The 26,447-nt window shown below is 40.4% G+C and overlaps 1 protein-coding gene across 1 annotated transcript in view; it reads left to right on the top strand.

Moving 5' to 3' along the window:
- The window catches only part of CACNA2D3 (calcium voltage-gated channel auxiliary subunit alpha2delta 3), an 864,587-nt gene that overhangs the window by 594,889 nt on the left and 243,251 nt on the right, over nucleotides 1-26,447 (top strand). Inside the window, exon 14 of the mRNA XM_053669475.1 lies at nucleotides 9,312-9,329. Coding sequence (XP_053525450.1) covers nucleotides 9,312-9,329 — 18 coding nt within the window. The remainder of the gene's footprint in view (nucleotides 1-9,311; nucleotides 9,330-26,447) is intronic.

Here is a 26,447-nt window from a genome sequence, read left to right as displayed (position 1 = left end):
CTTTAAATAAAAATTAAACTTCTTGAAGAGTTGAGAATGTATGCAATGATTTTACTATAAGGATGTCTATTACAAGGACATTTACACTACAAGGATGTTTATGAGTGTCATTCATGTTAGCGACAAGGTGAATACAACTCAGATAGCTAATAATAAGGAATTCTATAAATTATTTATTACATATTTAAATAATTGAACACCATGCAGTATTTAACATGATGTTACCTAAGATCCTCAAAGGATATTAGCATCATAGGCAGCTTTAAAAGTCTTCTTTTGTCTTTCTTTTATATATCATTTTCTACAAAAAATATGCTTGTGAAATTTTTTTAAGGAACACTTTCAAAAGTCTATGTGTTGCAAAGAGGGTTCGTTTTGTGGAGATATATATGTATATGCTTTTAAACAAACTGTTGGAAAAATAAGTTAAAGTTCCATCTATACCCCAAACCAGATGTTGAGAAATCACTAATAAATTGTCTATGGAAATGATTTTCAACCTTTTTCATCTCATGGCATATATAAACTAATTACTAAAATTTTGTGGCTCACCAAAATGTATTATATTTTTCCTAATATGACAAGAATATGTATAATTTTGATTCATTCACACTGTATGGCTATTGTTGTGTCGGCTCTTTTCACCTTTTTATTTGACGATCCAAGAGAAAAGAAGTCAGAGTCCCTGGTATTTATTGCGTGTTTCAAAAATTCTTGTGCCACACTGGCTGAAACTGGCTGACCTGTGGTCAGGTAAGATAGCACCCAAACTGAGAAAAGCAAGACAACTTGGAATACATAGATACCATTCTCTCTATGAGTCATTCTAAAAAGGTTTGAAGGACTAATACGATATGAAGCAAAAATTTTGATGGAGACTTGATCATTTTAAAGTGGAAAATTCACTTACATTTATTTTCATTTACCAACCCTGTGTTTGTTCTCTTCTTGCACTCTGCAAAGTTTCTGTCTCTGCCACCTCTTCTGGTCTTTGTTCTGTCATTAGCACTGCCATGACAAGGGACTAATGGGAGCCATGGCACTTGGGCAGTCACCTCAATTAGGGGTTGTAGGACTAGCAACGGGATGTCTGCACTTAAGGAGAAAGAGGAGGAATATGGAGTAAAGAAAGCAGACTGCCACTCATGTAAAGACCAAATGAGAAGGGAGTTCTCAGGGAAAGAGAATGATATGGAGACACTCTTTGTTTCCTGACTTATCTAATACCATCATAAAGACCAAAAATAGCTTCCAGACTTATCAGAAATGATGCCCTGTATATACTTATGGAAATTTTACACGGTGCATTGGAAATCTTTTGAGGAAATTACTTCTGAGATATTTTGAGTCTGAACAAACAGTACAGAAATATTTTAATAAATCCCTTGATTTGTACAAATGAAATTTAATCAACAGCCATGACATGTCCCTGAAGCTGGCCAGCAGCAATATCTATGGGAATAATGAAAAACTCAGTTGATTCAGGATGTCCCCATGGCTCATACTAAACTGGAAGTGACTGGAAGTTAAATCCCATGGATGGGCTTGAGACTCACATGACATCACTGGCATTGAACTGTAGCCATCTCACTGTCCTGTCTTCCCTGGTGTTGGTTTCCCTCTCAGCCTCCTTTTGATGTCCCCAGCAGTACAGACTGTAGTTTAGAGAGCAAAGGGAAGAGGAAAAAATGGTGAGAGGGGTATAAGTTTTGGCTTAGGTTAGGTTAGGTCACATGTCTACTCTCAGCTGATTGCTATGGCTAGGGAAGAGTGACGCGTGGGTTGACTTAGGCCTCGGTACTGTCTACATCATGGGGCTTGGAGCAGAACTTGCCCAGAGCATGGGGACTACTACAAAAGAAAGGGGTTGATAATGAGAGCAAAGAGAAACATGTCCACTGTGAGAGTCACACACTGCCAAATGTGGCTTTTTCAGTCCTTACCACTGCTTCACATAAGCCACTGTGAAGAAGGGATGCCCCATTGTAGGGGATTGTGATCCCAGTCTGTGGCTCATCTGTGGGCCATGCAGTAGTTGGTTGTTAGTATAAACTTTCACATACCCTGCAGTTGGGGCCAATCCTGAAAACTCGAGGTTACAAGGTCAGGGGCTAAAAGCAGCAACAAGGGGGTAAAAGCAGTTCTACCAATTAGAGCTAGTAGAGCCAGCAGCTGTAGTAGATTCTGAACATATATTTAACTTAATCCTTGCATTAGACCCATGAGATAGTATTATTTTGTTGCCTAAATTCTCACAGCTGGGTGAGATTCTCACAGTAGGGTAGGATTTGCAGCCTGGTTTATCAAACTACAAGGCACCCTCCTTCCTTCATTCCTTTACTCCTGCTTACTTCCCTTCTTTGCTTTCTTCCTATCTTTCCTTCTTTTTTCCTACAACCTTTTTCTTTTCTCCCTTTCTTTTTTAAGTCTTTTTCTTTTCCTTCTGACTTCCTCCTTCCTTCATCCATCTTTCTTTCTTTTTTTGCCTTTCCATTTCTCTCCCCCACTTCAACAAATATGTACTGCCATATTTTTTGGACTATAAGACTCACTTTTCCCCCTCAAATTTGGGAGGAATAATGGTTGTTAATGTTGCTGCTGAGTTCTATTTACATATACATTGGTGAAATATTATGTTATTTATGTTATTAAATATTTTGCTTCAAATTTATTTTCCCATTTTACTTCTCTGAAACCTAGGTGTGTCTTACAGTCCCAAAATATGGTAAATTCTTACCAAGGACCAGATACAGTATATATCTAGTCCCTGGTAAAAAAAAAAAAAAACCCACAAACAATTAATAAGATGGGTATGGCCCCTGGATGGATTTAAGTTCTTAGGGGGAGAGGTAACAACTAAGTAAATAAGATTATAAAATACAATGAATGCTAAGACAGGAATAAATAAGATGATGTCATAGAAAAACACTTGGGTTGATACAGGGCCTCCTGTCAGAGGAGGTATCATCAGAGCTGAAATATGACTGATGGATAGGAATCAGTGAGGTGGGGGTTGTGGGGGGTGTCATGGGATTGACATGGACAAGGGACAGAGAGTCAGTCAATCAGAGATTGCCACACAAAGGCTTTGAGGCAAGCAAGCCAGGCTTGGACAACAGGGCTGGCAAAGTGCCAGGCTTATATCTTTAGATCAAACTGGATGCAGTAAAGAGAAAGGACTGGGGGAAGGAATGAAAGCGAGGAGACAGATGGGCAGCAATGGTGGGTTGCGTGGGGTGGCAGGAGTGAGTGGATTTAGGATAGAAACTCTATATCCAAATCTCGTCTCATCAGAGACCTTCCCCTACTTGGCATAGTTTTTAGAGTTTGAGCCAATTAACAGAACTGCCTCTGATATACAGAGGAGTAGGGATATTTACCCACATGGCTTAATGAAGAAGAATGGAAGATTATAAATGCAAACATGCACAAGGAAAAAAATGAACACAAAGAACCTTTGCAGCAAGCATGGATGTATTGCTCATTCATAAGGCCTGAGGCAAAGGGCCAGTTTTACAAATGGAATAAACATATGTAGGCCAGGCTTCTTTTTTTTAACTCAGTTGGCAAGAAACTACTTTGTTTCCTATTTGGTCTTTACATATTTTATAGTGAAATGTGTTGTTTTGATCAGTAGATCTTTAATTGGAGTTTTATTTTTAAAAAACAGTCCACTCAGTTCTGGAACTTGGCTGAGCAAGAGCAACAGGTGAGTGTCCCCTCAGTTGTCCCCATAGCTCTGAGTGGAACTCTGAGAGAGAAACAAAGTATATGAGGAAAGTTAAAACAAAGTATTCCCTTCCCTTGGTGGAAGCACTGTCTCTTTTTGAGACACCTTATTTAGTGTCAGGGACTCAGAGTACACTCTGATTTCTTTCTTCTCACCTGCAGCGACCCTCACAGCTCCTCTCACGGCCCACCACGCAGCCCCTTCACTTCCTAGGTGGCCTTGTCTGCCCACTGACAGTGACCACATGGCCTACCCCACACCTCTGCCTGAAAGTCTCAGAGACACCCTAAAATTACCAATTTTAGACAAAACTGAACTTTGTGTATTTTTCCTTTGTATATGCTTCTCCCATAGTCTTTTTCTTCTCAGTAAGTTAACTTGGGCCAAATACCTTGGACACACACTTGATGTCTCTTCTTCTCCCAGTTGTCACCCAGTTCATCATCTCCACTCTCAAATAGATCTAGGGTCAGACCACTGCCTGCCACCTCCCCCACCAGCACCTCGGTCCAGTTTTACATCATCTCTCTTCTAGATTATTTAATAGCTTTTTCACTAATTCCCTTTCAAAGATCCTGTCTTTGCTGCTCTGGATGTGTGACCTTGTAATTGTATTGTCTGCAAAACTGGAATAATAATAGAACTTTCCTAATAAGATTTTTGTGAGTTTTCAATAGATATAGGTAAAGTACTTAGAATGGTGGATAGCATGTCATAGCTGTTATAATTGACCATCACTTCTACTGTCCTCAACATCCTAGTGTGTGGTTTCTATCCTCACAATAACCTCGTGGTCCAGAATAACTGCTAGGGCATGAGCCATTCTATCTCCCTTCCTTGCAGCAGGATGGATGGATTCCTTTTAATGGCACTATCTGGAAAAGCCATATCCATGAATATCTCATTGGCTACATCTGGATCAGCCATACTCAGCTCTAATAGGGTCATGCTGCTGAGCCTGGCTAGATGTTGGGATTCTGTTATGAAAAAGGGCAGAATGTCAGTTATTGCACCCAGCAGTAACTATGCTATGAATAGGATGTGCATGGTGTAATGAGGGCCTATGATATGCAAGGTCAGACAAGGCTTCTCCGTGACAGTAAGAACTGACCAAAGAAGTGGAAGTATTTTCTAGACAGAGAAGGAAGGGTAGAGGGAGAGTTCAAGGAGGAGGAGAAAGCAAGTGTCAATGTGTGTGACAGGAGAGGAGGTGGTACATATTTGGACTATATCGTACATATATCATGTGTCACATGCTGAGAGACATGATAGGCTATACTCCCTGTCCTCTATCTAGACTCTCCCATAAATAACAGATGCCAGGATTATTTATTGTACTTTTCTCACATGGAAGGTGCCCAGATGGAATGGCCTGAGAGGTTCCCCAAACCCGTCAGGATCCTAGGTTGGTGGTAGCACCCTTGGTCTTCATTAAAAGCAGTATCTTGATCCTGAGAGTTAAAGTAAAAGTAGGCTGCAGAACTTGACTTTGACCCTTAGCCCAAGAACTTCCTGGCTGGGTGAACTTGTACTTAGCCATTCTAAATACAGTTGACTATTGAACAGTGCAGGAGTCCTGGGTACCAACCTCAGCAATGCCCACCCACACACACACACACATACCTGCACACTCAAAAATCCATGTATAACTTCGGACCCCCCTAATAGTGACCAGAGCCTCACCAATAACATAAACAGTCAAATAACACATATTTTATTATGTACATGCTATATGTATTATATATTATACTCTTAGAATAAAGCGAGCTAGAGAAAAAGAAAAGGTTATTAAGAAAATCATAAGGAATAAAAAATAACACTCAGGGTATTTATTTAAAAACATTCATGAATAAGTGGACTTACATAGTTCAAACTCATGTTACTCAAGTATGAAATGTATTATCAATTCACCATTTATAAATCAAGGGTGACACTAATATTTAACCAAGAGGTCCACTCTGAATGTCAGCATTGCTCAAGATAGTAAAGCATTTAACCAAGTACCTGGTCCATTGAGGATGTTCACTAAAGAGTGGCCATTTCTGTTATCACTACCACTTTCACCTTGATCACTTTATTCTTCTTTCTTCTCTCTTGAATGACACATCCTCAGTCTTCCCGTGTTTGAATATGAGTTATCCCATGGTTGCATCCTGCACCCAGTTTTTCTCTACATGTTAATGTCAAGCACACAGCACACCATGACTTACTCCCTTTATCCTTCCTTTTAGAAAGTGACTAGAGGATGTATAGAGTTGGGTGTAGAATCATCCAATCTGGGAGCATTTGTCTTGGAAGGAACCTGCAGTCACCTGTGCAGACCTTTCTATAGTGAGTGAGGAAACGGACCCAGAGAGGTGAAATTCAGTTGACAGTGCCTGACAAGGTGGCCACAGGATGATGGGAAGTTTGCAGGCTGGTTTTATGCACATCCATGGGTCAGTGAGATAATCTGCAGAAGTACAGAAACCCATGCTAGGCACACAGGAGTCCGAGAGTTTCACATCTGTTCTCCTGGTAGAGAGATTTGTTTTTCTCTTGAAAGTCATCTTCTTGGGTTACCAACATGTGAGTGGGAGTGGGGTGGGATGTGGATTCAAGTCAGTTACTTCATTATCTTTCTCTGGCATCCACCCTAGGTAGACCCTAGGAAGAAGGTACCTTCTTTAACAAGGTGAGCACTGGTCACAGGCACAGCTTGGAGAACTTCATAAAGACTTACAGTACATGCAAGGATAGTACCCTCCTTGTGCCCTTATGGAGCTTATGACCTTGTAGGAGGGAGACACAAACAAATTATATAAATGTCATAGTTGTGCTCAGAACAACAAAGAAAAAGTGTGATAAGACCTTTATAAATGATTGTGTCCAGGAATATGTTTTTGCTTATTTTTCAGCTCAGAACAGACATTGCTAATTGGTTATTACATTCTTTCTAGCAAAATTCAGACATAACTTCAGAATCCTTCTCAACATGGCCTTCCAGACAGCCATTGCTAATCACCCAGACTTGGCTCTCAAGGCAAAACCTACTGGCTATCCAAGATCTGGCCCATTTCCCAGCCCTCCCTCCACCATCCCTTTTTACAGACAAGCACCTTGGCCAAAGGCTGGAAGGCATGTGCCTCAAGACTCCAGCCAGAGGTAAAGGTAGACCCAATGTCTAGCTGGTCTGGCTCTCAGCCGGGGACTCTGCACACTGTTTGTGAATGTTGAGTGAATGACATGTCCTCCAGAGAGCCGATTCCTAAGCAGTAGCATCTGTGGCTGCCAGTGATCCAATCTAAATTTGTTATGTTCTATTCTGGGGCTCCTTTTCTGAGGTCCAACCTGTTTAGGGCATTGCAAGCTGTAATTTGTGTTATTTAAAAGCTCCGATAGGAAAGTCACTCTTTGTTCTCCTGAGTTATTTCGTGAGGAAAATACATGTTTTGTGGAAAGTTTGAGGGCAGCCTTAAACTGAGGACATCACCACAAAGGCCTAGTCTTTCATTTTCCTTCCCAGGATTTCTTCTCATGTGCTTAACCGGGTGAGTCAAAAAGTGGTGTTTTTGCTCCCCTAAGATAAAACTTCCAGAAAGAGAGCAAGAGAGAAAGGTCAGCTCTCTCTTCAAAGAGGCCTGTGAAGTCTGGCAGTTTGTATAGGACTTAACTTTGGTATTTATTTTATAGTTCATCAAACATTTTTAATTCTCACAGCCCCCCATGCATTTTGTATGACATAAGCTGTGATTCAACACAAATGCTTTCCTAAGGAAACCCACATTCATCATCCCCCTAATGTTCACATATCCAAGGTTCCTTTTCTGTTGTGTGAAAAGGTGTTTAAGAGACTTTTCTTTAAGTGATTTCTCATTTTAGGCTCAATTTCTCAGTTCTTGACACATTTTTTTTTCCTGACCTCTTAAGCAGCACTGGAGGAACTTGTGAACTTCCTTGTTGAATAATGGCAGCCATAACTGAGAGAAAAGGATCAGAAAGACATGCTTGTATTCCTGTTTTCTTAAATTGGGAGACCTTTCAGGATAAAAATTGGAAAATGGGTGTTGGAAAGGTTGAGGTTTTCCCCTCGCGGAAATCCTTTAGATGGCTCTGCAAAAGTCTCTGAGATCTGAGACACCTTATTGGTATGGGTTTGTCCCTTCTGCCATTTGCTGGGCTCCATACACATGGTCAGAGCCTTGGGGTGCGTTCAAGAAAGCCCTGGTCTTAGTGCACAGGGAGAGAGAGCATTCTTCCAGGGCAGAAAGAATGGGAAAGGAAGAAGATCCTAACGGGGACCCTAGAATGTCTAGTTTAGTTGCCTTGCATCTTCCACTGTTTCTTATGTTGTAAACCCGAGAGACAGAAAGTCTGTGGTCACCATTTTCAAGGGTTTGTAGTTGTTTCAAGTCCTTATTGATGTAAGAGTTGAGTTGAATATGTATGTTTTAAAGTCAAGCAACCTAGCTTTTTAATATTTTATCTATGGGACATTATGTGATTACTTAGCTTCTAATTTCCATTTTATTTTTCATCTGTAAAATGGGGATAATAAGAGTACCTAATATTGGGTTTCTGTGACTTCATTTGATAATTCAAATAAAGGGCTTAATACAGTGCCTGATGACAAGTTCACAATCAATAAATGGTAATGTCTAAGATGAGAAGTATATCTTGAAAATGAAGTAATTCTTACATTTGGTATTTATATATGGATAGTGTTAATCCCACTCCAGATTAGAAAAACATGCTTTTTAAAATACTACATGCTATAATGGCAGTCACAAATACTGTGTCATTAAACCACAGCCTAATAGTCTCACTGCAGAAAAACAGACAAATACATCTTGTAAGTGTTCATCTTTTTGCACACATCTGTAAGTTCAGTTCCCTGCCTGGGCCATTGGGAGAGCTATTATGTCTTATTTTATGGGTTGACTGACTGCTTTTTTGTTGTTCTTAGAATATCAGCTTTACTTAAAATGCATAAATTCTTGTGCATGCTTCCTTAACCACCAATAAAAGAGAACAGTTAATGTGCTACGAAGCAAGAAAAATGGACTTTAAAAGTATAGCCTACTTCTAATGGTCTCACCTATATGTGCATCAGGTTTCTCAACTTTGGTACAATCGACAGATGGGCAGGGTAGTACTAAGCCCTGGTCTCTCACCTCTAGAGACAAATAGCTCTTGCTCCTTCCCCTTGCTTAACCCCAAGTGTGTCCAGACAGCCCTCCTCCATTGGGAAATGTTAGTATGCAGGAAGGAGGAATTGGATCTTGGAAGTGTGTGTTTGGGGCTATTGTGCAGAACCTCAGGTCCAGCTGTGCAGGAGGTTACCAAACTGCCTCGGCATAGTGATTCCCCAAATACATGCTCTCACATTATCTGTTGATACTACAGATTCAGACAGCAGGTGACATAATCAGCACTGAAGTTTTATTTTGGGAAATGACTCAGCTTTAGTTTTATTTTCCTCTTTTTCTCTCAGTTGTGGTCTTTTCCTTTGCCAATAGCAGATGAACAAAGTTTTACAGTTAATCTTAACTTCTTATATAATGATTGCTTTTTTCTTTTTTGTTTTCTCTTTATTTTTCAGCTCCCTCAGGCACAAAAGGTAAACTGTTTTCCATCACTTTCCAGTCATCCCCAGAGCTCACGAGTTGTGCATGTCTTCATGGCCTTGTGCACTTAGCCCTGTTCATGACCAGTGAAATGGTTTCCCTCTTTACAACTTCAGAAGCCTGGAGTTGGACAGGTGCAGAAAGGCCCACAGAGTCAGCAGTCCACCCTGCCAAGTTAGTTCCACCCAAGAACCTTATATTGGGCAGTGGTTTGGGGGAAAATCTATGCCCAACCATTTTGCTAAGAATTCTCAAATAGTAAGTCAAGGGTAAGTTTGACACATTCCTTCAAAGAGCATTCTAGATCTTCCCTGGGATACTTCCTAGAGAGACCCAATGACCAAGTTTAAATTCTGGGCTCTAAAGCCAAATCTTTGAAAACACCCCTTGGGTTTTATTAATTAGAAAATCAACAGCTCCTCCTCTTGTCTCATCACCCATACCACCCAGGCAGCATTAGAGCAGAGTTCTTGCCAATGGCCACACCCTTTCACTGGTCCTCATTGTCTGTCTGAGATGATCTGACTCCCCCATGTAGAATGTTCTCTGTCCAGAAAGATTCCATATGGCTGTGGTGCTGGCTTTGCTGTGTTGTCCCCGTGGCATGTCATTGTACCTTCAGACAGTTATGGCAGAAAACAAGGCATGTTGTGCCTGCTGCATTTCACTTGTGTATTTCCCAAACATATGCAAGATTTCCAGAAGACACAGTACTTTCTGGTGACCAGGTGAGGGATGTTTTTTTATCCAGCAGTTGAGGTAGGGTACCACTCTGAAATTTCAGCAGTACCTCCCAGACTCTCCAATTTAGAGCAGAGATAATCTGGCTTCTTCTTGTTGAGAGACATCGCACAACTGCTTTACAAAAGACAGTCTGTTCAGACCATATGGACAACCAGAGGCCTAGAAATCATTACACAATTACTCAGATACATTTGCAATATTTAAACAAGGCGAGGCATGCTAGTGTGTGACTTGGCTTGTGGTAATGTTTGATTACACTTCGGTGCCATCACAAAACGACTGAACACTTCATTAAAAGTTAACATATTTGAGTAGAGCAATAGCTTCCAGGATAAATATATGGTCAGAAGTCCAGATTATCTGGAAGGCTCAGCATCTTTGATAGGTCACGCTTTCTTAATTGGCCACATTTCAAATTTCTCTATAAAGAGACTTAACAAATTCATTGCCTAAAAATGGACTGGCCTCGACTTACTGGCATTTGCTTCATAAAATTTCCACTGATCGTATACAGAAGCATCCTGTTGTAAAACACTCCTCACAAACTTGAGGTGCCTTCAGCCACGGAATTTTAAAACAAAGTTCAAAGCAAACCAATGCAGAATATGGTAAGAACAAATGTTCCTGGGATATATGATTCTTTAATAACCCTTAGCCCACTGAACCCTTTTCTTCTGTCATCTTACATTGACTCACACCCTATGCCCTGCTAAGGGAAGCATGTTACTGTGATAATAGAAAGTTCAGAATTGAGGGAGATTCCCCACTGGTTTCTCTGTCTCCAAAAGATGTTGAACCACCCAAGGGCCTTGTTTTACAGCCCCCTATGTAACAAGAAATAGCTCTGCCTCCCATTTCTCACCATGCCTACACACTGTCTTCTCTCTATTGAAATAATATTAATTATTAAGAGCCCCACATGAAATGGTGTTAGAACTCTGGGTAGTTGCTGAGCAATTCAGCTCTTTGGCAGAGTTTAAGTATAAACCTCTGGGTCCTGGGCTGGCAGGTGAATGTAGTTGAGGAGAGGCACTCTGAAAACTGAAGGCATCCTCCTACAGGGCCCCCAGTCTCAGTTGGTCATGTATGAGCGTCCTTGCCTCTTACACCCTCCCTTTCTCTCCCCAGTACACTGAGTGACACTTGCCGAGTCTTTTATTGGAAAGATGAGATTCTCACAAGCATCAATTTCTCTCAACTATGTTGTCCTGCACTTGACCAGTAAAGGAATGTGGTGGGCTCCTTTCCTGCCTTCATCCATTGGTGACCAGGAGCAAGTTACCTAATCTCTCGAAGCCTTAGGATTCTTGCTTATTTAACAAGGATGAGAGACTAGCTTTCCAGTTTTGTTATGAGAGTTATTTCTCTCACTTGTGCCTGGCAGACAGCTGGCATATGCTGGACACTCACAAAATTTGGTCTCTCTGATCATTCTCTTTCTTGCCCCTGATGCTCAAGACGACACTCATATGTGGTGTGGTGGTCTGGGACCTCTGCACAGTTTGTGGCTCTGACTTAAGGCTAATAAATTATCAGGAGATGAGAAAAGAGGCCAGAGGTATGTGGTACTTCTCCTATCTCATTAGAAACTGTGTATTACCTGACTGCTCCTTTTAGATACATCAGATAGAAGTGCAGATTGGGTCCGACACCTAAACAAAACAAAGGCTCGGAGAGACAATCATTTCGAGAGATTTCTTCCCAACGTTTTTGAAATTGGGCATAGATTTCACCCATCCATGGACATGATTTCAGTGAGGCCCTTCCAAACCAAGAGTTTGTTGTTTTGGGGTAAAAGGGAGGCATCTCCAGCTGTTACATCGTTGGCCTGCTTTTCACATGAGGTCATGAGTGCATACATCGGACCATATGGTGTCTGCTTTGTGCTGTGTCTTTGTATCATCTGCAACTGTTTTCTCTATAAATATTTTAAAGAGTCATGTCTTTATAAACATGCTTATTTTAATCTCTCTGCTGATATCTAACTAAAAATGTCCCATTTGGCTATCCCTCTTGTCTGTAGCAGTCATAATGATTGTTGTTTATAAATTATGGTTTTCATGATTCTGATATTTTGAGGGTCTTACAAAACTCATCTCCTAGCCCTTTATGACTACTTTCTAGAACAACAGTTTGGGGAAAAATAGCTTGTTTTGCTTTCTCCTGTGATTCTTAAGCATCTCTAAGGTATAAGGTAAGCATCTCTAGACTATAATAATTTTAACCCTTGATATAACCTCAATGTTACCAGATCAGTTGATTACCAGATCAATGTTAAATATTTTCACCAAACACACAAGCATGTGGCAATACAGATCCAATGCCTTCAAGTCATCACAAATATGTTCTTTGCGGTGGAAATCAAACCACTTTTGCTAGTGTATTGATTGTCCTTGAATTCGATAGTGAAGATACGTTCATATGTGAGAAAGATTTGCCTTTTTTTCTTACTTGGTATTTCTTGACTTCAACAAAAATATCTGGGAGGTCCCATTTTATAATAACATAGCAGAAGTACCCAAAGCCATTGCAAATGTATGTTCAATAGCCATCTGTGGGGGGAAAGGGGGAAAAATGTCCATTTTTCAAGCTGCCTATTCATTTGAGTAGGTTCTGTCTTTAGGAACTAAACACCCATTGTTCACTGTGCGATTAACTTAATTGCTGTAGAGTGCGTCCTTGAATACTGAAAGGCAAAAATACTCTTTGGGTGTTTATGCGGGCTAACTTGTTCACACACTGGTATCCCCTTGCCTTCACTTTGTGCTGCCTTCACTTTGTGCTGCTTTCATATACCTCTGGAGTTTGTCAAAGACAGTTTCTTGGAGGTTTTGAAGGTGCTTTATGTCTTACATAAGTTAATGCCAACCTGAGATTTTTGAGCAGGCATAGCATTTTCTGTCAAACCATAGTTAAAGAAAACCACACCTCTAATCCTGTTTGGAACAGCACTTGATGCACTCAGAGCCTCAGTGTGGCCTAAGCATCCCTGTTTAATAGCCCCACTGCCTGTTTGGTTTCCTGTTAGGAATAGCTTAACTTGCATTCTTGAACAAACACAGCAGGGTTCAAGATCTGTTGTTCTATTCCTGCTGTGATATTCTGTGCTGCTGAACTTGTGTGAGGACTCAAGAGTGCATAAATTAGCTTCTTAAACGGAAGTCAATTTTTATGTTTTCTTTCAGGATGGAACTGTCTTATTTCCACCCCTAAGTGCAAATGGGATCCTAACTCCATTTCTTTGTTTCCTTGTTTATATTATATCTAGAGGAATAACTGGAAGCATTCACTTCTCTAAAGTTTTCTCCTCTTTTGATATTTTTCCCATTCTCTCTCTCTGTCTCTCTCCCCCTCCCCCTCCCTCTCCCTTTCTCTGTCCCCTCTTCCTCCCTCTCTCTCCCTTGCCTTGTTCTTTAGGTACAAACTTTTATAAGCAGAATTTGGCCTGCTCTTATCTCAGTGTAATCAAATTTCAGCAATTATGAGGCATTATTATTATAATTCTTTGCCTCATTTAACTTCCATACTTTGAAATGTTGAATTAACTGTCACTGAAAATAGAAAATTGAAAGCTTGAAAAGCTGCTGTTTTCATGGACCTGTAGGTTTAGTGATTTTAGTGTTTTATTACAGTTACAGAAGCAGCTAAATTGATGTAAATGAAGTGCAAAACTGAGGTGATAACTGTTTGCATTTGGTTCTGGTTTATGACTCATTTGTTTTCTAACCTTTACTTGTTTGGTGTGTGAACTATTATATCTTGTTTTGAGAACCCTATTTTCCTCCTTGTCATGTGCTGTTTTATAGGAACACATACAGGAATGTTTTATATGCATCTGAAGCTGGGGCTGTTAAGCTTGACTATTCAGTCTAAAAGAGAGTAGCAGCATAGTGGGCTACCCTCTTTTAGTCGATCTATTTAGTCGATCTATTCTTTGAATAAAACACAAGAAATAGAAATCAGAGAAAGTATAATCACTTCACCTCTTCCCATGGCCAGTGCGATGGACTCTGTGGAAATCGGAGTATAGCATATTGCTCAGCCATAATGATGGTCAGAGAACCAGGTATTTTGCTCTTGATTGTGATTCTGTATGAGTATGTCTGTGATAGCCCAGACCAGCTGCTCTGCTGTTGAGGAAGGAGGGGAACTTTGCAAGCTTCATACCCATGTGAGTCTTGGCTGTATAGCCCTGTCCAACTCTGAGATCATAAACAAATGAATGCAAGACCCTCAGGTTCACAGTGCATGGCTTCCTGATAGTGTGATGGTCTATAAGGCAGTGTACAGGGTTCAGCTGAAGCCCCCGTGGGCTGGTCAGGAACCAGGAGCTGTGTGTGGAGGCAGGGTGCTGTTTGTATTTCTTATTGAAAAGGAATCACTTAACTTTAAACAACCTCATAATTTGTGTCTACTTGTATATATTTTTAAATGTCCAACTTTCACTATATATATATATATATATATATATATATATATATATATATATATATATTTGACCTTTTGTAACATTTATGTACTATTTTGCAATGCAGAAGATAGCAAGGAAATAATAGGAATGCAATTTCATTATGAAAAAATAAAAGTTTTTCTTTAGGTTTCCACTGTTAAGAATGAACATTGGTAAAAAATCTTCAGGAAGACCTTGCTAGCACATGATCAAGAACATTCACACTTAAATGTTCAAGAACAAAGCACTTGAATGCTTTGACCCAATAATTCCCTTTGGAGAAGTTAGCCTAAATTGGTTAGTGACTTGAAATTTTATTTATAATAAGGAAAAAAAGAGAGACTTCTACCAAGATGGAGGCATAGGTGGAAACCCTGTGACTTTATGCACAACCAAGTTTAAAAACAACAAACTTTTAGCAACAAAAACACAACCAAACCACAGAAAACTGAACTATACAGAAGTCTGACAATAACGATCCCTTCAGCCAAACCGGTAAGAGGGGCAGAGCAGGAAAGATCCACCGGACCAACCCAGGGGAGCAACTCAGGAGCGCCGCCGGCAGATCCCAGGTGTGGAGTAGTGGGCAGACCCACTGAGGGCGCAAGGCGGTGGACCCACTGAGGGCTGACCGCAGTCACACATTCACGCGCTGATATACCGGTGAAGGAGTAGGCATTGAGATGGACCTTGCAGGCCCCAGCAGCGGGAAGCGGCAGAGGAGACCACTATTGTCCCTCTCTGACCCCACCCCCACATACATTGTCACAAACCAGCGACCTGGGTGGCCCTGCCCTGGTGAATACTTAAGGCTCCTCTCTTCATACATAACAGGCACGAACAGATCAAAATATGGCTCAGGAACAACTCAGCACCCCAGAGCTGATAAATCTAAGCAAACAAGAAATTGCCAAACTTTCAGATGCACAGTTCAAAACACTGGTGAGCAGGATGCTCACAGAACTGGTTGATTTTAGTCACAAATTAGAGGAACATATGAAGGCTAAACTAATTGAAATGAATGGAAATATACAGGAAACCAATAGTAATGGAAAGGAAACTGGAACTCAAATCCAGGGAGTGGACCAGAAGGAAGAAAAAAATGACCAAACAGAAAAGGATGAAGAAACAAGAATTCAAAAAAATGAGGAGAGGCTTAGGAATCTTCAGGACATCTTTAAATGCTCCAACATCCGAATTATAGGGGTACCAGAGGGGGAAAGGAACAGCCACCAGTGGAAAACTTATTTGAACTAATAATAAAGGAGAACTTCCCCAATCTGGCAAAGGAAATAGACTTCTAGGAAATCCAGGAAGGTCAGAGAGTCCCAAAGAAGTTGGACCCAAGAAGGAACACACCAAGGCACATCATTATTATATTAGCCAAGGTTAAAATGAAGGAGAGAATCCTAGAAGCAGCAAGAGATAAGGGGACAGTCACCTACAAAGGAGTTCCCATCAGACTGTCAGCGGATTTCTCAAAAGAGACCTTACAGGCAAGCAGGGGCTGGAAAGAAGTATTTCAAGTCATGAAATCCAAAGACCTACATCCAAAATTGATCTATCCAGCAAAGCTTTCATTTAGAATGGAAGGGCAGATAAAGTGCTTCTCAGATAAGATCAAATTCAAGGAGTTCATCATCACCAAGCCCTTATTATATGAAATGTTACAGGGACTTACCTAAGAAAAAGAAGATAAAAAAGATGAACAGTGAAAGGACAGCAAACTCACAGTTATTAACAACCACACCTAAAACAAAAGCAAACTAAGAGGACAGCTAGATCAGAAGTGAACCATAGAAATGAAGATCACATGGTGGGTTAGCAACAGGGAAGTGGGAGGAGGAGAAGGGGGGAGAAGGTACAGAAAATAAGTAGCATAGATGGTAGGTAGCATAGATAGGGGGGAGGGCAAGAATAGAAGCAGAAATATAGAATACTTGAGACACGTGGTCATAAACTAAAGGGGGGAATGGTGGGGGAGGGGTGTGCAGGGGAATGAAGGGGGGAAATAGAACAACCGTAATGGCATAATCAATAAAATATATTTTAAAAAAAGGAAAAAAAGAGCCAAAATACCCAGTGATGGGGAAGTGGTTACAAACATTACCAAAGCTCCAAAAGACATAAATTAGGAAGCAATTACAAAATTATAAGCCTAAAGGAGATTTAATAATATAAGAAAATAAAATAGTTTAAAAACCAGAATGTAACATTTTATATACTATATGCTGCTGTGTGTGTGTGTGCAAACATACAAACAGATGCACAGACAATATTAGAAAGAAATGTATAGACCTGTTTAATAGTAGGTGCTCTGTACTGGTAAGAGAACAAGTATTTATTTTGTTTACTTCTCAATAGATTTCTGTACTTTTTATATCCTGTAAGTGAGCATGTATTATTTTATAACTATTTATAATGATAATGAACTAAACATATCACTCATAAATATATTAGATGGGATAGACTAATTGTTTGCTAAGCCAAGTTCTCCCCAGAAACAAATGAAGAAGTGGCAAATCCAAACTCAGTTGTGAAAACACACAGTGATTTTTGGCTCTAATCATAAGGATACAGTGTATAAATGATGATGGGTTGTCTTGCATGGGACAAGTTTTCAAAGTACATTTGTTTATCAGAAATCTTTATTACCTGCCAGAAAGACAGGTCATTTTTTGGTCTTTAGTCAAAGGCCTTGACCACATCAGATGCTTAGAGCAACGTTGATTCAAGTCTGGTAAATCCAGAGAACGGTAGGTACATGCTTAAACTCTGGGGTCATTAACCCAACCACATCTCAGCTGAAGGTGGTACCTGTCCTAGTCACACCTCACTGAAGGGCTGGCTGGAAGGAAAGGCAACTTGGGCTTAGACAGTGAGAAAATTGGGGCTGGTGAGAATGCAATTGCCCAAGTTGCATTTGGAGAATGCTGTTACTGCACAGTCTAACGCTTCGTGCTGTGCTCATGTGACAGAATGGAGCTACTCCTCTCTCATGGCAGAATCTGGAGAGCCCAATGGTCTGAGGCCAACTTCAGGGTCTGCTGGAGGTGGACATGTGGTCCAGCCCTGCCACCTTTCCCTAGTAACCTCGGTCCCGGGATGCTATCACACCTAGCTCTGATTTTCTCATTTTCCTTATGGGGTAAAAACACCCCCCTTATAGGACTCTCCTGGGAAGAATGTGAGCAGTGCTTGCCAGGGCCCATCCACTCAGCGTTCAGCTAGAAACAGTAATGCTAATAGCCTTATACTGTGCTCAATAGAGATAAATTTGATAAAAAATAAAGCAGAAATGGTTTGAAAACACTGATATAATCTGGTGCTCTTTAAAAAATAAAAGGACTAGATATTTTAAAGACAAAAATCAAGAACTGATTTTAAAAGCCCTACTATCTCAGTGCTTGGTAGTCCAAGGCTTAATTTTTAGCAGCTTAGGAATTCAAAGTCTTCTTTCAAATATTCTCATTTGTTTAAGACATGTGAATGTTTTTTACTAATAATTTAAATCAAACACAACCAAAATATATGACTCTCTTGAGGTGTTAAAACAATACAAACTCTACTCATTACATTGCTAAAATGAAATTGCCTTTTCTTTTCAAAGTCAAAGAAATATCTGAAGAAAATATATGGAATTAAAAAATATTTTCATTACAATTGTTCTTACATCTTAAAATAAATATATACATCCTTTTCCCTTTTATAAGGGATGAAAGGCAGAGGATTGAGAGGAGTTATTTCAAAAAAGTCCAAATGACTAGTACAACATTAAATGCCAGCATCACCCATCTTAAGCCTGGGGGAAGTCTTAAAGAAGACAGCACAGGACACCCAGTGTTTTGATTTCCTTGTTTCTGGAGGCAGTTCCACACGTCATTCTTATTGACCCAAAGGTGACCTTGAAATCAGACTTGGATGGCTGTATTCTTCACTAGGTGTGTTGCGAGAAAAAGCAGGTATGTGTCTGCATTTTACTGGTCAACCCTGGAAGGGAGCATTACTTAAAGGACAGCTTCATAGAATGCCTTAATGAAGTAAAGAATTACACAACTCACAACATGTGATCCTGAGTCCAAAATACATTTTTTCTGATTTTATTACTATATTTTCATTAGTTCAGAAGAGAGAGAAAGAGACAGACAATACACAATGAAGAACACCATTCTAACACAGGGCTAATCAGAGTCAGTACAATTCAACAAAGAATTTGAAAATCAAGTATATGTCATAATATAAATTCAAGTCAGGTCTATAACAAATCAGTTTCAATCACCATCAGTGATTTTCATTTGGGTTTATAGGTCCTCACAGTAGGGGCTTTTATTTATTTATTTATTTATTTATTTATTTATTTATTTATTTATTTTTGGTGGCAGATGGAGCAGGTAAACACGATGAGCTACTCAAGAGAAAACAGACACATACTGTGCGCTCAGGCATAGCCTTTCCTTTATTTTTTGGTATAATTTTTTAGATACAAACAATTTTAATTTTCATTGGCAGAATTAATCTACCTGCATTTTTTCTACACATTAAAATTAGAAAATTGTTCATTTTAATGAATCAAGTGCCTTTTCAGTTTTCTTTATTAAACTTATGCACATATTTTTTGGTCTGGTTCAGTGTCTGATCCTTTTTTTCAGGCTCATTATTTGCTGGTCATACCCCCAATTAATGGGTATATATTTATTACAGACTCAAATATAGCCCAATTCTATAAGGACTGTAGTAATGGCTGTATTTGAGCTTCCAGACATCTCATGTCAAAGAATATGACTGAAATGACCGACCCTCTGGGGTAAATGGGAGCAGTTGAGCAATCCTGTATAGCAGTACTACTAAGAAGTTAAAAAACAGAAAGTTAGATGTTTATCTCTTCAGATTAACTAGAGGATTTTGAAGAAAAACCCAACCTAGTTTCAAGAGGTAGAAAAATGTCAGACAAAGGACTGATGCCATGGTATGGATTTTCTTCTTCCAGAAGTGACTGATTGAACTGAACCACTGCTGAATCATGAGCCCTGTGTGCTTGGATTGGACCCATCCAAGTTTGCCCAGTCCTGGCACACATTAGATCAGTTGGAGTCTAAGTGCTTCTGAAGCATCTGTCCCTTCTTCCTTGGCCTTCTTCCTTCCCAACTTCCTTTAGGATTGGCAATTACAGTTACTACAACCCCAACTGCTTTCTAAAGCATATTGTTAACTACTAAAGCCATTATGCTCTATCATGGGATAAAGGAGAAATATTTTTTCTATATCGTTTAGATAATTCAAATAGAGAGGTAGATGATGTTACAATTGGGTTGAGCAGTAAGTGGATTTCAAAGAAGCTAACGAACTTCTCTCCCCAAGACTAGAATGTTCCTTAGGAGATTAATTGCAACTGATGAATGTGCTGTACTGGGGTGTTTTTGCATCTATAATTCTACTGAAGAATTCTGGGAACTCTGGGACATATTCCTAGTTTAGGGATAATTTGCTTGGTTGCCTTTTTCACCACACTCCAAACTCCTTAAGGTAAAAACATGACATTTGTCATACACCCCAAATAGGAGGTAAGTGCAGCATGATTAGGGTGGGGCCTGTAGCATCAGGTAGGCCAAGGCTCAGATCCCTACCTGCTATCTTTTGTGACCAGGAACAAAGTACTTTGCCCGTTATATTCAATTTGTTCACCAGTAAGATATGCATAGATACTTTGCAAGGTCTGTGTCAGGGTTAAATAAGGTTATAAAAATATAAAACATCTAAACAATGTCTGGTTATAGTAGGCTGTGTTTGTAAATGGAGGTGGGTAGATGGATGGATAGCAGGACAGGTGAATGAAAAGATGGATTGGTGAAAATGACTCCAGTTTGAATAACCTGCTCTGGAATGTTAATACAGGTCTGTTGGCTGCAGTAGATCCTTTCTCCTTTCTGTACTACTCCCTAAGGAAGTCTCAGTGTTCAACTGAGCTGTTAAAAAAACTCCCTTTCCTTTACCTGTGTGACCATGGACGTCATGAACCTTCTGCTCTACCAGCAGCACGTGGGCAGCAGCTTCCCAGAGCCTACACATGGAGCAAGTAGAGGCTGCACTCCATGAGAACGAGAGCACTCGCCTCAGAGTGTTGTCCGAATTCTGGTACTTTTTCTGTGTCTCCTTTTCCTCTGTGGGCCTCATTTATGAAGTAAATAAAAGGATGGGATTGGAATAAACTCATTCCAAGATCATTTGCTGAGTACTTCTTCTGTACCAACGCCATGCTAAATGTTATGGGTAAAAAGAGGACACATTCCCAGCTCTGTCCCTGGAGTTCTACAGAACTCCAAGCTTTTCTTCCAGCACAGTGTTCAGTGACTTTGCTATATTAACAGTTTGCACAGATTTGGTCCTAGATGGTATCTTAGGTTGTAGAGTAAATATGATTATCTTTGTAGTGAAGTTGGAGAACATCTGGTTCCCATTTCCACTTCATTAGGGAAGGTTTTACGGAGGAAGCGGCATTTCAGGGGGTCTTTAAACAAGAGGAAGGCTTTGTCTCAGGGCCCTGAAGCTCCAACAGTTGGCTGAGTTTTCAGTCATCTATTGGAGAGGTGGCTAAACCACGTTTGTGAAAATATAAATGTTCGGCCATGATGGGGTTGGGGGGTCAGTTATGCATCATAGCTCATCATGAATACTGGCCAAAACCTCATGCCCCAGGATAATTATCATTTTCATTATTTCAGGGAATTCTTGAAATAAGCATGTTTGACCCTAATAAACAAGCAAACTGGTTTCCTAAGACAACTTTCAGGTATGCTAGTCTGTAATAATCTCCTGCCCGTGACTTTATTTATATGTCTGCCTGGTCAAAGTCAGCATCCTCCTCTATGTAGGTGTTTACTCATAAAACATATTTCCCTGCTTGATGACTTACACCTTAGAAATACCAGGGGAAAAATGAACAAAGTAAATGTTTTCCTGAATTATAACAACTCTATTAGAGGAAAGTTATTTTGAGATTCTAAGAGATATTCCAACATTATCGAGCGGTATCGTCCACACTGTTGTCTTTGAGTTGTTAAAGAAAGAGAACAAATTCAACAATTTAGTTCATACAAGTTGCAGTTAAAGTTCAAAGAGGGAAATCTGTTTACTTTTGTATTTATACAACTTAAAAAATAGTGAATCTTATAAGAATGTAGGATCTCCAAATCTGAGGTGCAAGTACTAGTGAGTGATTCAGTGAGAAGAGAAGATGCCTGGGCTGAAATCAAGAAGGCATGTGTGCACCGCTCCCCAGGACCAGGTGACCAGCCTCTACCAAGGCAGTCATACGTGAAGCAAGGCCACGTGTCACTTGAAGGTTTATTAATTTTTATTTTCATTCTTATGCTCCACTGATACTTTGTTCATGCCTTGTATTACATAGGATTCAGGCATCTTGCAGCAATATTGAAAAATGCCAGTGCAAAATGAGAATCTAAATAATAGTTGTTAGTAATTTGTCTAGATTTTCAAAGAGAAACAGTTCATCTGAGTAGTATTATGAAAAACAGACAATATTGCTTACATGGAAAGAATCAGCTCTTCAGTTAAAAATAATAGTGCCTGCTTTTGCTAAACCTGTTGCTACAAAGAACATCCAAAATACAAACAAGCATATATAATATGTTCAACCAAGAATATTAAACCTTATTCTGATAACATTTTCATGTGAAAGTGTTATAATTGTCTGAAGTACTATTTTGATCTTTATGCAAAATGGATTTTAAAAAATTATTATCATCATTATTTATTTTTAGGCATTAATATTCATTGCTAACATATGCTATTGGGAGTTTTATTTACAAAATGCTTCTGTAGATGAGAATTTATGGGGATTTTCTTGTTATTAATAACTTTGGTCATACAGAAAAGAGATAAATGCTTAATTAGAGATATACACTATTTAGAATCTTTTGGTCTTATCATAGAGGGAAGCTATTCTTTCACTTCTCATTTCAAATTTTTTTAGGCTATTGAGTGAATAAATTTATACCTATGCATAAATGTGTAAAGCCACTCATTTACAACTGACCACTATTGAAACAGCCAACAAATTTCATGATTGCCATTACAGCTGTAGAAATCTAAATGAGAGTACAATTCAGAGCTGGAAAATGTTAACATTAGCTAAGCAACAATGGTGATGATCCTGTGCTCCCTTTATACACATAAGATGCACCAATAGGATTTTGTTTCCAGATTTCAATGGGTTTCACCTGCATTCTTCCTCTGTATCTGTATGTCCACCAGGTTATGTGTCCAGAGAAAAGCTCCTTCTGCATAGAACCAATACAAAAAGTTAGGAGCAGTCATCAAGTATGGTTCTGTCTAGATTTTTTTTCTGACATCTCTTTTCAGTGTTGAGGATAAAGGCTGTCGTGATGGAGGGATGGGTGGGAGGTTTGGGAGGGGGAAGTGGGTAGACACAGAAAGAGGTGGGTACAGGGGACTTTTTAGGTCTGGGAATAGGAGGGAAGGCCCCCCTGGGGTCTTTTGTGATGTGTGTGTAATCTACACAGCCACATCTATTCTGTTCTTGTCTCCTTTTCCACATCTTTGTGTCTCTGCTCTTCTCCCTGATCCTCCCACCAACTAATTCAGAGTGTTAGTCCCATAACTTTCTACTATGTCCTTCCCCTCACCATGGAGTATGAGAACTGGAGCACATGGGTGCCATCTGTTTCCATCCTGTCCCCATTGCCCTCAGCATGTGATACCCAGAGAATGACCCTTGGGGATTCCCAGGTCATTGATAAACTTAGGCTCATGGAGAGAGGAGTGGGGAGAATGCCAAGGAGTTGGCTTCCTTTTCATTGAAGCTGCCTTTGAGAAAGTGCAAAAAAAAAATCCCCTTCCAGGACTGCCCGGTCACATTCTGCTTACCTGAAAGAATCAAAATATTTTATCTGCTCTTTAAAGATGTACTCAGCTGTGTTTTCCCACCTCATGGTACTCTTGTTTTCCTATGAAGGCAAAGGTTGTTGACAGAACTAAGAGTTGATATAGCCTATTTTTGCTCCCACTGGAGAGGAAGTAAGCGACATTGGCTTCCATGTAAAAACATTTCTATGGCTTAGGCCATACCCTGAAAATGGCTTATCTCCTAGGACCTTGTGCCTGCAATTCACCCCAACTGCCACTAGACAGTGGCAGTATTCTTTTCTTGGAGTGCAAGCTGAGTTCCTCTCCAGTGTTAGAAGGAAGGCACAGCAGAAATGCAGCTGTGTGTGTACTCACAGATTAGATGTATGCATATATAAAATATTTATGTGTTATGTTACACATTTACATGATGTGCTCTATTAAAGTAGTCAATACATTGATCAATTTTAATAAGAAAAGAAAAAAACATACAAACAAGGGGAGCAAAGTATAGAAGAAATATGATATGTAAGGAGAGTTACTGAGTTGGACTTTATTCCTGGCTCAGAACCAGTCTCTTTCTGAGCTGAGCTACCCTTTGGTGCACAACCCAGTCTTTGAGCCCAAGCCTCCAGGGCTAAGCAGATCTGGCAGAAGGATCTGCTGAAAACCGCCTGGCAGCCCTCAAATGAGCTGCCAGGCATGCTTCCCTTAACTCGCCCAAATGCCTTCCCAGAGCCTGGCATCCAGCTTGCCTCCTTTCTCTGGGGTTTGGCACTCACTCTCAGGAGCCTCCAGCTTCAGGAGAAACAGAGGGTGCTGCCACTGGCTCTGGCAAGCTTCCTCCGAATGGAGAGCTAAAGAAGGCACCATAACAGATGTCCACAACTGGCCCCAATCTGAGGAGCCTTCTGGGGCCCTCACGGGGCCTGCAGCCCATCTCCCTTTCTGTCCTCTTTCCCTTCTGTCCTTGCACTTCTGTCCTGGCACAGCCCAAAACAGACCAGCTCTGCAATGTCTTGTTCAGGCTCTCTTTTCAAAGCAGACAAATGTCTATTTATTATGATGGTTTTACACAAAATCCTGATGACAATAGTTTTATAGACCGTCTTAAAAATTTATTGTTTCTTCAAATTACTGTCTCTTGCCATTCAGTATTTTGGTCCCTTGAGGGCACCTAAATTTCCTCCCTTGTAGGAAGGACACACAACCACTCATCTTAGTGTTGGGGCCATTTTTCCCTTTGGTCTTTCTGGCCTCAGAAACATCTCCCCTGTGTGGGGTGCACATGGAACTTAGGACCTCCTCCACGGGTGTCTAAAGCTCTGTAGGTCATCTATGGCTAATATTGGCACTTGCACAAGTCAAGACTCTTCTGTTAAAAGAGTCACACATCCAATTCATGTTCATTCAGGGGCAAGGGGAAAGTTTACTGCTTCAAGTAACCTATAGTGGGAAAAGGCATGGGCAGAGCCAGCCTTAGGAATGAAGAAGACATCCAGGGACTGACACCCTCTCTCTCCCTCTCTGCCTTCCCCTCCCCATTTCCCCCACCACACACACAGCACACACACACTAATCTCTCTTCTATCTGGGGTGACTTTATTTTCTCAGTCATTGCTCTGTGGGAGAGGACATGCCTGCATGATATCGAGCTAACATTCCTCTAAATGTCCTCAGAGGAGGGCAGAGAGTTTTTCCTACTGGTCCAGGTAAGAAAAAAGAAAAAAAAAACAGGTAGCCTATCTTGGATCATGTGCCTCATAATAAACCAGTCAGTGTGGCCTGGGGAAAGTATGTGTCTTTGTGTGCATGCATGTGTGTGTGGTGCTCTGGTTGGCTCAGTCTGGTCTAATGCCCAGCCATGTGCAGGATGGGAAGTGTAGCAGTCAAGAGAACCTTATGGTAGAGGGGCAAAGAGGATTTTCCTAGAGGAAGGGGATGATATTTACAAAAGATGGAAAGAAAGGTGCTGGGTGATTTTTAAAATTATCTCCTTGCCTCGTTTCATTCATAAATATTCTTAAGTATAAAATAAGTGGATGGAACTGCAGCGCAGCAGGGAACTTAGTCCTGATGACAATAAACTGGCTTTCAGGAAGCTTTCTGAATCTGCCACATAACCCCTGGCAGATGTCAGTAAATGTCAAGCATTTTTTCTTTAGCCCAGGCCGGTTCTTAAGAAGACTGCTCCCCTGCTCACACAATGAGAGCCTGTGTGCCTGCCCCACCAGTTTCTCTGCCTTCACCTCATTTGCCTTTGTCTTCTTTGGGGTACTCGGGGTTCCCTAAGGATAAGACCTGTGTCTCATTCCTAGTTGGCTTCCAGCACATGGCATGGAAGTTGGCCCATTGCTCATGCTCAGGGAATGTTTATCAAGGGAATCAATGAATAATAATAGCAGTCCTGGCAGCAGAACTGATGGACCACAACTGTGGTGCTGTTATCTTATCTGGGGCCACATCTGAGAGCTGTCTGCATTGCCGAGTATTGTCACCTGTGGAAAGCAAATCAAGCATTAGGAATACAGGCCTGGCATAGCTGCCTGTACCTCACACATGAATCCAAATGCATATTCATATGAGCCCACATGCATGATTAACTTGGGAAGCTAACAGGAAGCAGTCAATCTGTTGAGCAAGTTTGCGTTTTATAAACCAGGTGTTCAGTATTATTATTCATCATTTCCTTTGATACCAGAATGGTCCCATTATGTAGCATAGGAAATGAAGGATATGGAATAATATACACATATTATACAACAGAGCACCACAACTAGGCATTTTAGAGGCCTGCTCAAAAGCCTGGGCAAGTGTAATTGAATGGCAGTTCATTTTAGGATTCCCACTTGGACCTGAGTTAATGGGATTTTGCTGAGATGGACCATGGTGACCCACGCCCTCCCATTCCTACTCTTTGGAAAATGAATGTTGACTCTACGTCTGCGTTATTCTTGGAAGCCACACATATGAATCATAAGCAGCTCTTGCCTCAGCAGCTGCTACAGGTTAAGGGGCCAGAGAAAAGCAGGGA

This window comes from Artibeus jamaicensis, unplaced genomic scaffold (assembly GCF_021234435.1).
Source record: "Artibeus jamaicensis isolate MK-2021 breed Jamaican fruit bat unplaced genomic scaffold, CSHL_Jam_final contig_519, whole genome shotgun sequence".
Lineage (NCBI taxonomy): Eukaryota > Metazoa > Chordata > Mammalia > Chiroptera > Phyllostomidae > Artibeus > Artibeus jamaicensis.
Note: the sequence above shows the minus strand (reverse complement) of the source record. Positions and strands in the feature narration are given on the sequence as shown.